Source organism: Barbus barbus (genome assembly GCF_936440315.1).
Source record: "Barbus barbus genome assembly, chromosome: 27".
NCBI classification, from domain to species: Eukaryota; Metazoa; Chordata; class Actinopteri; order Cypriniformes; family Cyprinidae; genus Barbus; species Barbus barbus.
Window position 1 is genome coordinate 8,230,325 of NC_136755.1, and position 15,147 is coordinate 8,245,471.

Here is a 15,147-nt window from a genome sequence, read left to right on the forward strand (position 1 = left end):
GGGAAATTCCCTTACATGCACCACCATGTAAAGCTCCAGGGTGCACTCACGTAGAGAGGGCATTTTTGTGGTTACTTCAGGGAAGGCCTATCTGTTACTGATGTTAATCAACTACGGTTGAGGAGCAATAAAATCAGTGGGTTTTGTGACATAATACAGTGGAAAAACTCGTGTTTGAGGCATTGAGGGATAATGTGTAGGCTACATTATGGGTGTCATTTTAATTTGCTTACAACTATAATCTGCCATCGAATATCAATTGGAGTCCATATTCATCTTATGGTAATGCTATGTCTTTATAGGTATGTGCTAAAAGAGAGTTAACTGTCAATGCTGCTTTTTAACTAAAAGTTTGAATTGTCTACTCCATACAAGAGTATTTTCTCAAGAGTAAGAGTATAGAGTAAGAGTAAATCTCAGGGCAAGACACTTTGTGCAAATTATGAGAGTAAATTCTGTGTAACTGTAAACCATTAGCAACTGCCATTGAACTAGTTTAAAGATTGAATTCAATAAGAATTTTCAAAACCGGGATTCAATAGACCGCTGCAGGGATGATGCATTTTTGCAGGCCAAAACAGCATTTTAGCACTTCTGGTTGAAATCAGTGGGTTTTTTGGTGAAGTGCCTGAAATAAGGACTGTGGTGAACACAAGCTCAAGCTATTTTCACACTTTATTCAACCACATAAACTACATCAGTAAAACCCCTTTATGACTTTTTTATAGCTTTTACTCTTCTTGAAAAAGGCAATTGCTAACAAGTCATTAAATGGCACTGCAGAGGTTGTTGGGGACGCTAAACATCATCACACCGAACAGGTAAATGCCACCGTGGTGTAGTTCGTTTACAGCTTGTTTATCTTTTTACATGATTGTATTTAGGCATAAACTGTAGTTGGTAACAGTTCTTTTTTCCACCTAATAATCCAAAATGGAAAAATCCTTCTGGGTTTTTATTCGAGGGGACCAGGCTGATAATAACAAAATGACGTCATCCCTTTAGCAGTTCTCCTCATCCATCCAACATCTGAAAGGAAACTTAAAAGTGTGAAAGTATTAACAAATTACTTTCAGCAGACAACCCCTGCAGCAATATTACAGACATGCAAAGTAGTAGTAACACACGGAAGTGAACAATTATGTAACATAAATGTATGTTGCATTGACCAAAAATGTTTAATTATTGGAACATTGATGGAAGCGCTTTCCCTCATTTTGACAGACAACAAATGATGCTTTTACCTGTTTTAGAAACATTCCAGTAAACCCTGCTAATAAGGATTAGAAGTAAAAAAGGGAAACATGCTGTTTAAAAGCATGTGTGAGAGTGAGGATTTGGGAGAAAAATGAGAGATTCTTAGAGCATTGTAGTGAATTATTCATGGGATATCATTCATTAAAAAGTGTAGTGTCTGTTGTCTTCTTGTCTGTATATTGTCGCAAACAAACAAACAAAAAAGCCCGCCCATCACAAATCTTCTTGTGATACCAATGTGACAAATAATTTGTTTTTTGAGGAATTAAAATAGAGCATGACAGAAAATGTACAGCTCAAACTGATGTACACTGATTATTTGTAGTGCAACATTATTACTTGGAATTATTGGTTTCAGTTCTTCTGAATGGCAGTTACCAAAACTAGAAATGCCACCCATATTTTAAAATGCAGGAGACTTGTTTGGAAAACAGAATAAGCATCAAACTGCTCTAAATATACCTCAAAAGTGTAAATGAAAATGGCATACCCTCTGGAGGTCCCCTTTGATTGTGACTTCCACTGAAATGCCATCAGATGCCACATTATATTCTTTTATTATGTCAGTTTTCTCATATTCACACAGTCAGTGCTGAAGGTGACTGAAGTGCTTCAAGATCATGAACTGGCAAGTCTTATACTGTACCTGAGGGGAAATAAAGCAATTCCAATTATAGCTTCTGTGAGTGCAACGTGACTCAAACATAAAAACCACTAAAGAGATGAAGAGTTTTTAAAAAATGTAGCAAAAACTACATTTATTTCACCTTAGACACCAGTCCAATAGCATTGTACAGAATCTATCATAGTACAAATACAAATATATTTTCAATACCACATACAAATACCTTTGACTTTATATACTTCATACTTTGTGCAAGAGAATACATTTATCATGTACATTTAGCATTTACACAATTAACATTTGTGCATATCATTGTCTGCATGAACATCACTATCATGATTATTATTGAACCACCATTTGACAAGAAATGATGAATAAAATATTACAGTAGGCCGAAAATAAACACCATGGTGGGGTTTGTTCTCATGGTCACGACATCCTCCCCAGGATTCATGGAGAGTCATCTTGTATCAGCGTTTGTGTAAATCACCAGAGCACCATTTAGCCAATCACAAGTGCTTATGTTATGACACACAAATTCGATGACATCATGATGCAGTTGAATCTCCATCTGTGTTTGGAATGGAATACTAGTATACTGTAGCATAGTATAGTACTATACTGCCAGTATATGTGGGTGGTGATGACGCAGTGGATAAGACACATGCCTTTGGTGTGAGAGACCCGGGTTCGAATCCACTGTGAGACACCAATGTGTCCCTGAGCAAGACACTTAACCCCTAGTTGCTCCAGAGGTGTGCGACCTCTGACATATATAGCAATTGTAAGTCGCTTTGGATAAAAGTGTCAGCTAAATGAATAAATGTAAATATATACTGTCTCTCAAACCCAATTTGCAAACCCAAATGTTTCACTCTATTGCAAGTTGAGAGATTTCATTGTGGGATATGGTACCCAGCCACATACTGTACCCACTATACATACTATATACTAAACTAAGGGTAGTACACCAGCATGCTATTCCAAACACAGCCGATATATGTTTGACAAAACCAGCAGCAACATTCCAAATATTATGAGGTATTAACAGTTCTCAAAAATAATGAGCAATGTGCTATTGTCACAAACACTTATGACTAGACAAATGACTCATAGTTCCTGTAGGGATTTTTTTTTTTCTGTACATCCCGTCCCTCCAAATGAGAGAGAGTCTTTGCCGCCGCAAAGAAGAAAATGAGGCAGACAAGACAAACCATTTATAGTCCAGCTGAAACCGAGGAAACTTTGCTGTACAGGCCTGCTGATGAATCCAAGCCACACACACCGAGATAAAGCAAGAGTTTACGAGGGTCAAACAGATGCACAGCTGTGGAGAAAAGCTGCCATTGAAGACTGTTATTTAGGGGCTCTGCAGACAGGAAACTGGCGTTTTATTCATGATGAGGTGACCAAGAATTACAGTTCCTCTATACCAGGGATCCTCAAATCTGGCCCACAAGATCAGTTTAGCTGTAACCCTAATCAAACACACCTGAGCATGCTAATCAATGTCTTCAGGATCATTAGAAAATCACAGAAAGATGAGTTTGTTCAGGGTTGGCGCTAAACTCTGCAGTGGATTGGCCCTCCAGCGTAGGATTTGAGGAATCCTGCTCTATACTGTGTTTAGAAATCATGTACTGTGCTGTACAGTAGGGTTTCAGTTTTTTATTAAATCAGGAACGTAGCGTGGTTTGAGTGACTCAAAGCAACTGATGAGTGTGTGAATGTGCGTATCCAAGTAAAGTACCGTATTGCACGCTCAACTAATGAACTAATTCCTCTTTTCAAAAATCTTTTTCATTGCTGTGTACCAAACACACAACAAAGATGGTTGCACAATGCACTTTTAATGTTATCTGCATTGCAAAGTAGCAGCATCCTGTGACGCTTTCAATATGGCAGGTGCCATTTAGAAGCCAACTGCATTACAAAACAGGGAGATTCAATCTGCAGCTTTCAGCGACAAGGGGGATCTAATAAAAACAAAACCACCAAATCTGTGATGAAATTACGTCTCCTCTGTACAAAGACTTCAAGCGCCTTCAATAGCTTGTGACTGTTAATATATTATCCCAGCATGCTCTGGGAGAAAAGCTGACTATAAGCAAACCAACACCATTTCATTACATCATTGCAGCTTATTGCGAAGCTAGACTATTTTTGATAAAGAAATTATGAGTGACTTTTGTCCATGCAAAAATCACATTCAATTGGCAGGATGTTGCTATGAAGTTGCTAAGGTATTCTGGTGGGTTTCTTACAAAAATGTCCTTCCTTTAATGTAGATTTATTGGATTTTTACACCTGCCTGGTGAAAATCATAAGTCTGATCACTTAGAAAAGCAATATCACACCTCTCTTCAACAAACTACACGATTTGAGGTATCATGACTGTGATGCAAGATAGGAATCCCTAAAAAGTGAGCTAATAAAACAGGAAATTATAAAGTCTGTTCTTGGTCACAAGACATTTCGTAATACTGTCAGCTATAAAAGAATGTTTATGAGGTCATGTTGAAATTGGAAAATTGGTAGATTAACAACAGGATATGAAGTAGTCAGAAGTCAAACGCAGTTCAAGTATGATGCCAGCAACACTAAGATCAAGGATTCGACTCCCAGGGAACACATACTGATAAAATGTAAACTTTAGATGTACGGTAAAATGCACTGGATAAAAGCGTCTGCCAAATGAATAAATGTAAATGTAAAAAATGTTCCATGTTGTTACCACACTGACTCACGATTGCATATTAAGCACTTGGCAGACTAATGAAAACGGCAACATCTTCGCTATATGATACATATCGCAATACATATATTGTAATTCAATGTCATGATATCAAAATGTAATCACGATTGACACTGCACCAAATGTGTGTGTCTCTATAATGCAGATTCAGAGTTCAAATTTAATGAAAAATTTAATTCTGTCATTAATTACTCACCCTCACGTCATTCCGAACCCATAAGACCTTCGTTCATCTTCGGAACACAAATTAAAGATATTTTTGATTAAATCTGAGAGCTTTCTGATCATCTATAGACAGCAACGCAACTACCACGTTCAAGGCCCAGAAAGGCAGTAAGGTAGTAACATTATTAAAACACGAAGGTCTTACAGGTTTTGAATGACATGAAGGTGAGTAATTAATGACATAAATGAATGAATTTTCATTTTTGGGCAAACTATCCCTTTAAGGCCTTGACACACCAAACCAAACTAGCAGCAACGAAAGCTGACTCAAACGCTGAAAGCTTGCCTCACGTTCACGCATATGGCCTAAACGTTGCGCTTGAACATACTGCGACGGCTACAGCCAATGGCCAACTAGCAGGTACATTCTGTGCCTACATGAGAGAAAATAACTGCATGTATCAATAGTCTGTATTTGTCATTCAGAAAGGGAAACCAGAACTAAGACTGCATGTATACGATCCGTAAACAAAGCAATTTTAAATATGAATAATGTTTTTTTTTTTTTATTCCAGATGAAAAATTTGGATGTTCAGGTCAGATGACAAAAAATTAGAACAGCCTTCTGTCTGTGCCATCTTGACTTCTTTGCTTGCATTCATGACTTTTGCTTTTATTCTCATGTACTTCTTTGTTAAACCAAACAGCCAATCAGAGTTCTCTCTCAATGGATGTCGATCCAACATGCTCAATAGGCCAAAAAGCCACTGATTGGGTCTGACTAGTGCCAGTGGTGCTGAACACACCACAAAAACTAATCTGACCGATGCTCTACGATGGCCTGACGTTGGGCAATGGTCAGCTTGGTGTGTCATGGCTTCAGACAACCTGATTGAACTGTAGGAACTGTAGAAAATATGAACAAAAAAAACAAAGCTTACCGAAAAATTGTGGTATTACAAAATTCATAAAGTCCTAAATATTAGTATTTTAAGGGAATAATGGGAATGATGTTTTTGCGAGGATGTTTTTAGCATGTCATCATTCGTCCACAATTTTCAGAGTCAAAATCAGCTGAGGGTTACTCATTTAAACAATGAAATGGTTCATAGCATGTGTGGTTTTCAAATACGGTGACACATCAAATGATGCAATAAAAACCAGATTCTCAAGCCTCCTGTTTATAACTTCCCATGAATCACAGCAAGTGTCGGAAACAAAAGAAACAAACAAGGCCGTCTGCTGGGCGGAGATGGGGAAAATTGTGGGCCGCGAATCGAGGAAGCTTGTTTTTCTCCCCTCTTTCAGTTCGCCGTGTCCCCGCTTGAATTTCATCCCAGTTCCTCTAGGCTCACTTGTAGAGGAGCTGCAGTCGGCTGGCGTGGCAGTTGTTCCGGTTGATCTTGCCATCGGGCTGGTAGAGGGTGGAGGAGTTGGAGAAGGTGGGAGGGAGGGAGTGGTTGTCGGAGGCAGGGAGGGGGTATCCTGGTGGCGGGAGGAGAGATTTGGGATTGTTCTGAGGAGTGGGGAGAGATGGAGAGCTGTGGTTCTGATTGGAGGAGGTGGGTCGTTTCCTGGAGCGCAGGGCCTGTCGCTCTGACAGCTGGTTTCTCAGCTCTGATACACGTTCCTCTTTCTGTTGGGAGAAAATATGAGGCGAAATTAGAAACTAGTTTCTGTTGAGCCTAAAAATATTATCTGTGAAGATATTAAAACCACTGAGAATAGGAAGATGAAAGTAAACATGACAATCTGCCACAGCTCTCATGACATTTTCAGTATGAGACAGGCAAATTGAGAATTTAAGAATGAGCTCCTTTTGAAGATGAATTCGAATTGAACTGGCCACACGACCCGCAGGATGCTGAACTGGAATGACAGGAAGAGGATTTTGCTAAATCATAATTCAAAGAAATTACAGTCATGCAAAAGGGGAATTTCCTTTCAGTGTTGTTATTGTTAACTAAAACTATTGCATTCAATTCTTTTAATTTATTACATTAAATATTAGATGAGAACTTATAGAGGGAGACTAACTGAATTAAAATACACTTAAACTAACAGCAAAATTACTAAAACTGACCAAAATTACAAAAAGTATTAAAAATTAAACTAAAATTAAAATGAAAACTACTGAAAATATTCAGAACATTAGGAACAATATTAAGACATTTTTCTCATCAGGTTTCTTTAAAACAAGCTCATTACTGTCAAAACAACACCAAAAAATATCTACTTCATTGTTTTCAGATCACTTAAAAAATTATTTTTGACATTCAATTTGGAATCTATATAATCTATTGATCTTTTACAGCTCAAGTCGACTGATAATAAACTACAAATTCCATAGTCCTTTATTTCTAGTAATATTTTTTTTCGCATGGTGAAATGGCAATTCTATATTAGTAATATTAGCTTAATTTTCATGAAAATTAAATAAATATTAGTGCTGTCAAATGATTAATCGCGATTAATCGCATCTAAAATAAAAGTTTTTGTTTGCATAATATATGTGTATACTTATTATGTATATATAAATACAAACATATATAAATACAAACATATGCATGTATATATTTAAGAAAACATTTGTTTATATATTAAATATATTTAGATATAATATAAAATATAATAATATGAATATATAAATGTATAAACATAAATATTTTCAAAATATATTATGAATGTGTGTTAAATACAGTACACATACATATGTAAACAAAAACTTCTATTTTGGATGCGATTAATCGTTTGACAGCACATAAAATATATTATGTACTGTAATGAATATATAGTGAAAACAATATATTTGGAGAAACCATATGTTAAAATGTTGATGATTGTCACCAGATCTTAAGGTTTTCCACCCACAAAATCCGATTTATCTGATTATTATGTGCATTACCCTGTCTAAGAGCTCAGTGTTCAATTTCTGAGGCAGAGACAATCATTGAAAACTGTGTTTGGTGTCTTTACTTTCAGACCAGGAATGAAAGTGGCATACATTATACCACTGATCTTTTCAAGAGCATCAGTTATGTACATGGAAAATGAAGTGATTTTCCACCATGGTCCATAAAATTACAATGAATTATAAATAAAATGAAATGTAATGTATTATTGAAGACTACACTTACAGCACATAAACGTTTCCTTGAATTCTTGTTCCTTTAATAACAAGTACAATTCTGCATTGTTTCTACCCCAATACACATTCTAAACACAATTGAATGCATTCTCAATTCAGTTCTGAAATGTGCTCAGTGTGGTGTTTATCAGACATCCTCAATAATGTGCTGGAGAAAGTGAAGGTGACACACCTCCTGGATGATCTTCTGCAGCTCTTTGTTCTCTCTCTCCAGCTGGCGGGATTTCTCTTCATCGTTGTTGTTTGTGGATGAGCCGGTCTTCATGGTCTCCTGCTGGTCTGACTGCCACTCACCACGAGTGATAAGCCTCCGCATCTGCACCAAACACACAAACACACCACACCAGGTATAACTACAGACGAGACTCATGTTGACAGAATATACCAGAATATATAGTCTTCTATATACTACTTTTTAAAAATAGTATGTGAAAGGTAAGCAGCAGGCAACAATAGAAATAATAAAAGTAAATAACAGAAATAAAACAGTGAGCAATTATGAGTTCAAATAAAATTAGACTATATTTATTGAGTTATCTTAGAAATGAAAACTGTTATTTAAAATTGTCATTTAATTTTGAATGTGAGAGCCTTTTAGCAGCCAATTAAAGAATAATTCAAAGAGATCAGGTTAAAAATGGTGACTGATATTGCTTGGATTGCTCAATTCATTCTTCAGACTGAAAACGGATGGGTAAAGTGCATTGTGGGATACATTGTTCCACACAGGTGATCAGGGTGCAACATAAAGAAAACACTATGCATACAGCAAAAAAGGTCTGGAGCAGGGCTATTATTAATTAAAACTATTACTCTTAAAAAAATTTTGTTAATGGAAATAAAGCCGAAACAAAATATAAATATTAGACGAAAAACTTAAATTAAACGAAAATTGGAAATGTTGTTTTGGCAACTAATTGAAATAATATGTAAAAAAAAAAAGAAAAAAAAAAAAGACAAAATTACTAAAAATTCAACTAAATTTAAATATAATAATAAAAGCTAATTCAAAATATTTATAAAAACTTTAATTAATAATACTAAAACAACACTGGTCTGGGTGTACATAACATGTCTTCTCTCTCTGTGTACATAGCAGCTCTTATTGGCACAAAAGTACTTTATGTCTTTACTTTCATCTCTTTCATATTCTCCTGAGATGTGTTATAACACCTGTCTCCTGCTGACACTGATTACACCACATCTCCATAACATCGTCACTCAGCGCGCTTTAAGATTTCACGAGCAGACCGCTGAGAGAGATGCATATGTCACACATTGATCACTCCTTCCCCTGCTCTAGTTATCCATCATTAATATTCATCACTGTAATGCAATATTTACATTAGTGCTGCTTCTTGTTTAGAGAAAATGATCTTCTGTTGTACCTTAGGGACGAAGAGAACAACCAGAGTGATGTAGACGGAGAAGATGATGGCCAGCGAGGCGAAGGCGAACGAGGCGTCCTGCTTAGACGACAGAATCATGGTGACGGGAGCCGTTATCATACACAACACCTGAAAGAGAGACAAAGAATCACAGATACAAGCGTCTTTAACTATGGATGTTTACATAACACTTTTCACCCCCTCATTTCTTCAACTTGCCTACTGACAAAGTCCAACAGCGTTGTTACTGTTATATTGTTTCCAATAATTGAAATAATAAAATAAAATAATAAAATGAAAGAAAATAACAACAAAAAAAAAAGTTAAAAAACCTGAACTTAAACAAAAATTAATTTGAAGTACTAAAATTAAAAACTGAAATTAAAATAATGAATTAAAGCAATGTAAAAATAAAAAAAATAAAAAAATTAATAAAAACATTACAAAACACATAACATGAATATATATATATATATATATATTCATGTTATGTGTATTATATACGGAGAGAGAGAGAGAGAGAGAGAGAGAGAGAAAGCTAATCTAATCAAATAATAAATACTATAATATTATATAAATAACACTAAAATAACAAATATGAAAAGAGGGTTTTGTCATGTAATGCATGATCAATTTTATTTTTTACATTTTTGGAATAAAATTACTAATTCCATAGCTAGCATTTTATATATACTAAATACATACAATTAATATTTTCACACTTTTTGCATAATTTTACAGATATTGTGATTATGCCAAATACAAATTTCTCAAATGATATTTACTACAAATGACTTTTCCTTAATGTTTAGACAATAAATATTAAAATGGTTTCTAATTATTTCAGTTTGTTTATAATGGATTTTCACAATTTATGATTGCAAGTCTGGGTATGGGACAACATTTAGCAATTAAGTTGATATATAAAGTAAAAAAAAAAGTATGTGCATAAATTATTCATTTAACATTTAGTAATAAAGTATATGCATGAACGACTATTGAAAAGCATGATAATATATTTACAAGATCATTTATAATGTTCATTTGACAAAATATTTCAGAGGCAGAGGAGAGGAAAACAGAAGCCAGGAGAGAAAGAAGCATGAATCAATAAAGATTGATCATCAGTCAGTCATTTCTCACAAAACCAGTAAAATCTTATCCAGGCTAACAAAAAGAAAATGTTGTCTGGCATCAACAGAGGTGATCTTTTTTTGCAGGGTCATTAGTTATTTGGGCAAAAAGTGCAAAACAGTCTCTCTAAATCCAAGCGGTTTACAGCTGGACTCACAGCAGAAGCCTACGGCTTTCACAGAGCCCATTTGAATCACACCGTGACAGAGCAGTAATGATGTATGAAAACCTGCACGCTTTTAGCTTAAAATGCACGGCCATGCTAAATAATGCAAGCAGTAAGTGAATCCTGAATGGAAAAGAGCAGCAAGCCGATCTTTCAAATATTTTCTTTCTTCTTCCAAAGAAGAATGACAGTCATATGGCTTTGAAACAACACAAGGGTGAGTAAATAATGACGGGATTTGCAGTATGTCATTATTTAGTCATGCTCAAACCCATATGACTGTCAATTCTTCTGTGGAACACCAAAGAAGAAATGTTAAATAATTCATATATATTGGCAGTTAAAGGGATAAATCCTGTTATTATTTACTCCGTATGAGTTTATTTCTTCTGTTAAACACAGAAGACAATATTTTAAGTGTGGGTAATTGAACAGCTGCTGATCTCAACTGACTTTATAGTATGGAAAAAATAAATAATATGGAAGTCAATGGTGACCAGAAACTGGTTTCCCATAATCTTCAAAATATCTTCTTTTGTGTTCAACTGAAATAAATGACAGCTTGAGGATGAGTAAATGACAGAATTTTCATTTTTGGGTGAATTATCTTTAAAAATACCATAAATGCATGATAAAAGTTAACATTCTAGCTTTGAGTGAGGAAAAAAACTAAATTGAAGCTGTTCTTCACTGTTTATTTCATCAGGTTTATTGTCGGGTGCACTATTCTTTTAAACTCATATGTTTATTATGAGCATATAAGTACATTAAATTATTTATGACTTATGTACAACATATTGTATGCTTCATGCAGAAATTGTTCTATGTTATTTTACTGAGAGGAGGTTATTAATGGTGATGGTAATGCATTCTGTTTCTTGATTCAGGTGTCAAACTAGTCCTCAGAATACGAGTTCAATAAATCGTATCAGTTTGCTGTGAACTGCAGCGCTCTTGTCTTTATTATTGTCCTCGTAGCAGCTGAAATTCTAAAAAGTGATGGAATTCGTAATGGCATGGCAGATGGCATCTGAAATCATTTCTTTAGCAGAATGGGCATTTGCTAAGGGCCAGGAGTCGGCCAGCGACTTAGAAAAAAGAGAGCGAGAGAGAAAAGATTAAAATGCAAAATTCGGCCCCTTGCTGATCTAAAGTCTCTCCCTCAATTTGAGCTTAAATTGGGTTCAGTGTAAATGGATAATCCTCAGAGGCCGAGATGAAGAGAGACACACTGCTTCAAATTAAAAGCTTACTATGAAAAAGCTGATGGACAAAAGCTTTGTGCTTTATTTCCAATCGACCTTCGCCATAGAAAACAGACCAGAAGTCTTTATGGCAAATTAAAGTGTATTTACCCTCCACACTGTGTGCGTTATCAGCTTGGTACGCGCTGCTTTCCTGACTTGTGAGCTGTGGGGCGGCACTGAAATGCTAAAGCGGAACAGACGAGATGATGCAAAAACAAACAACTTTCAACATTACTGAGGGACCACTTTACTTGAGTTTTCTAACTACTTTAGAGCTCCAGTCCCGTCAAACTGACATGCACGCTTATTCCCGGTGATGAGGGGAAGCTCTTTCCCCCCCTTTCCCTGTCCTCTGGAAAGCTCTGCGTCCCTGGACAGCATTCGAGATGGCAGGTTCAGACACTTCACTTCCATCAAATCTAGCAGAGCCACACTGAAGAGCTCCAGGCATGTTCTTCCTGCTTATGAGTGTGTTGTGACACAACAGCTCCAGACGGACGCTGCGTCCAATTCACACGCCAACTCCCAACTAAGCTTAAGCAACAAAAGGAAAAAAACCCAACACGGTGCTATTTCAGTCACGTCAGCCGAATAGTTCCACCTTTTAATTGGACAATATTTGGGTGACGACTGACATTTCAAATGTCACCCAAGGCGCTCTTAAAATGTCCAGAGGGATAAGTATAAAAAGACGAACAGACTCACAGAGACGTTGTAGATGGCCATCCCAACAGCTCGATGATCGTTTATTTTTTCAGTGGACACAGATTTGGTTTCATAAGCCAGAAAAATACCCAGAAGCAGCAGTAAACCCTTATAGCCATAAACGACACCTAAAGGACAAAACGGAGAGAAAAATAATAAACAGGTTTCCAAACATCCTTATCGTCCTTATCACTGTTCCCTCCCAAATCACTTCAGCTCTCACTATTGATGCGCCGGTTTTGCTTTTTTCGGCCATACAAACAAATAAAGCACAGATGATGTATTTTTTCTAGTTTATAATATACCAAAATAACTAGATATTGTATATTTTGTTTATTTACACTACTGTTCAGAGGTCTTTTGTTCATTTCGTTGTAAAGCACATTGGACAACCTGGGTTGTAATTAATGGTGACAATTGCTGTTAAATTATAAAGGTCTTTAATGTCATTTTTTGTGAATTACTGATAATGTTATAATAAATATATATTTCAAATAAATACTGTTCTTTTAAGCTTTCTATTAATCAAAAATCCATCACAGTTTTCACATTGCTTTTAAACTGTCCTCTTCATTGATAATATTAAGAAATATTTACTGAGCATCAAATATAGATCAGAATTAGATTTCTGAAGGATCATGTGACTGAAGACTGGAGTAATGATGCTGAAAATTCAGCTTTGCATCACAGGAATAAATTATATTTTAGAATATATTACAATAGAACAGTTATTTGCAGTTAAATGCAGCTTTGGAGAACATCTTTCAAAATCTCAAACGTTTGGAATGATAGTGTAAATTACTGTAATATTTATTAAATCAAGCCAAATCAAAGTCTCATCAAGTTTATGGGTTTTAAATATCTCTACAGTGCTTCAAAAACAATATACAACAATAGCATGCATATTTCATTGAGCTTTTATTTGTTACTACTGGCTGTTGCTCGTCTATTATTTATTATCACCTTCTTGTCTGACCATTAAATCCTCGGTCAACACCGCTGGTGTAATGAAGGTCGCAGACAGGGGGTGCAGATTTAATTTAACTGAGTGTTTGCTGAAAACCAGCTCACTCTCAGATGATCATTTCAAGTCATTTGGCTCTGGATGTGATAAAAAATGGTGCTACCTGAGTGGGTCAGCTGTTTACTATAGAAGTAGTCCATCCATTTCCACCAGTTTGATGTATTCAGGCCAATGCAAACATGATAGGTGGACATTATCACACTGACAGGGTAATCAGTCAGTCGCAGGTGCTGTCTGCTCCCATGACTTTTGTCTGCATCTAACCATTCATCCCTCACATCCACACCACACTTTATGATCTCACTGAGAAGTCTGCTATATTTGGTTTGTTTTAGTTCTGTGTGTGCGATCAATTATTTTCTCATCCAGATGTTGTGAAAGGACACTGCCGTCCATGCGTCCTTGGACCAAATGCCCTAAATGGTTTATGCAGAGAAACTGTTATGACAAAGTATTTGTGTGACAGGTCTGTTTACGGGCAGCTGTGCTCATTTCTCAAGGACTTTGCCTGAAGAATACACTGAAGGCTCATTTTACTGACCGTAACTGGAAGAGCAAGGCCGGTCCAATTTGTCTCATAAAGGTAGCAATTAATTTGTTTAATTAGTTAAACACTTACAAGTAGGAAACACCTGAGGAGAGAGGCTGAAGGTCGAAACCACTGGGGCTCCTTCATTAAATCACTCACTCACAGGCTTATAGGCTTTTTCAGAGAGCAACTTTTTTGTGTGTGTCCAACACCATGACAAGATCATAACGAAAAAGAGCTATTAGTCTTGTTTATTTGCATGCACCGTCTGTGTTGTTTTAGTATCTGATTTAATTTAGGAATTATAATAATATAGGACGCAAACATGGTCAAAAAGTAAAGCTGACCACAATTTGCATGCTATCTTGTCTTGTGGGTCAGTTCTGAGCATTAGGTCATTAAGGACGCAGCAGACTAACTTAAACCTTGTGAAAAAGAATTAGACTTTTGCATACTTTAAAAAATATAGCTGTAACTAATACTCAAGTGCGAAATGACTGTAATGCATGTCTATTACATGCAATTACATGAAAATGTATTATGGTTTAAATTTATATTAAATGCAATTAGCTGAACTTTAGAGTGCTTTTTTAAATCACTTAAGTGAGCCTTAAGTACATCTGTACTGTGTATGTAATTTCACAATTACTTCTAGTGTTTTTGAAATGTGGTTAAAATACTGCTGAATGTACTGACAAACATTTATAGCAAACTAATACTTATAAACTAATGTCATCTCTACTGAAACGTCTGTGACATTTTAATATATTTGTAATTACACATTTGTAATGAAGTTGCAATTTAATACATTTAAAATATAAAAACTTTCATTGTTATACTGAATAACACAGTTCCAGTTATATCAAATACTTCTGTGCTTTAGTATGTTAGTCAACACTCATAATAAGTGTACTTTAAAAAACAAGATTTCTAAAAGATAGTAATTTAAATTTACATTATTACAAAGAGTACTTTTTAAAAGTGTGAGTGTGTTAAGAAACAGT

At 35.7% G+C, this 15,147-nt stretch overlaps 1 protein-coding gene across 1 annotated transcript in view; it reads right to left on the reverse strand.

Moving 5' to 3' along the window:
- Positions 1–5,373: 5,373 nt before the first annotated feature.
- The window catches only part of LOC306846965 (gamma-aminobutyric acid type B receptor subunit 1-like), an 81,683-nt gene continuing 71,909 nt past the window's right edge, over positions 5,374–15,147 (reverse strand). The window contains exons 19-22 of the mRNA XM_079380696.1: positions 12,591–12,718; positions 9,339–9,467; positions 8,123–8,266; positions 5,374–6,438 (exon numbers count right to left, since the gene is read on the reverse strand). Coding sequence (XP_079236822.1) covers positions 6,154–6,438; positions 8,123–8,266; positions 9,339–9,467; positions 12,591–12,718 — 686 coding nt within the window. The 3' untranslated portion in view covers positions 5,374–6,153. The remainder of the gene's footprint in view (positions 6,439–8,122; positions 8,267–9,338; positions 9,468–12,590; positions 12,719–15,147) is intronic.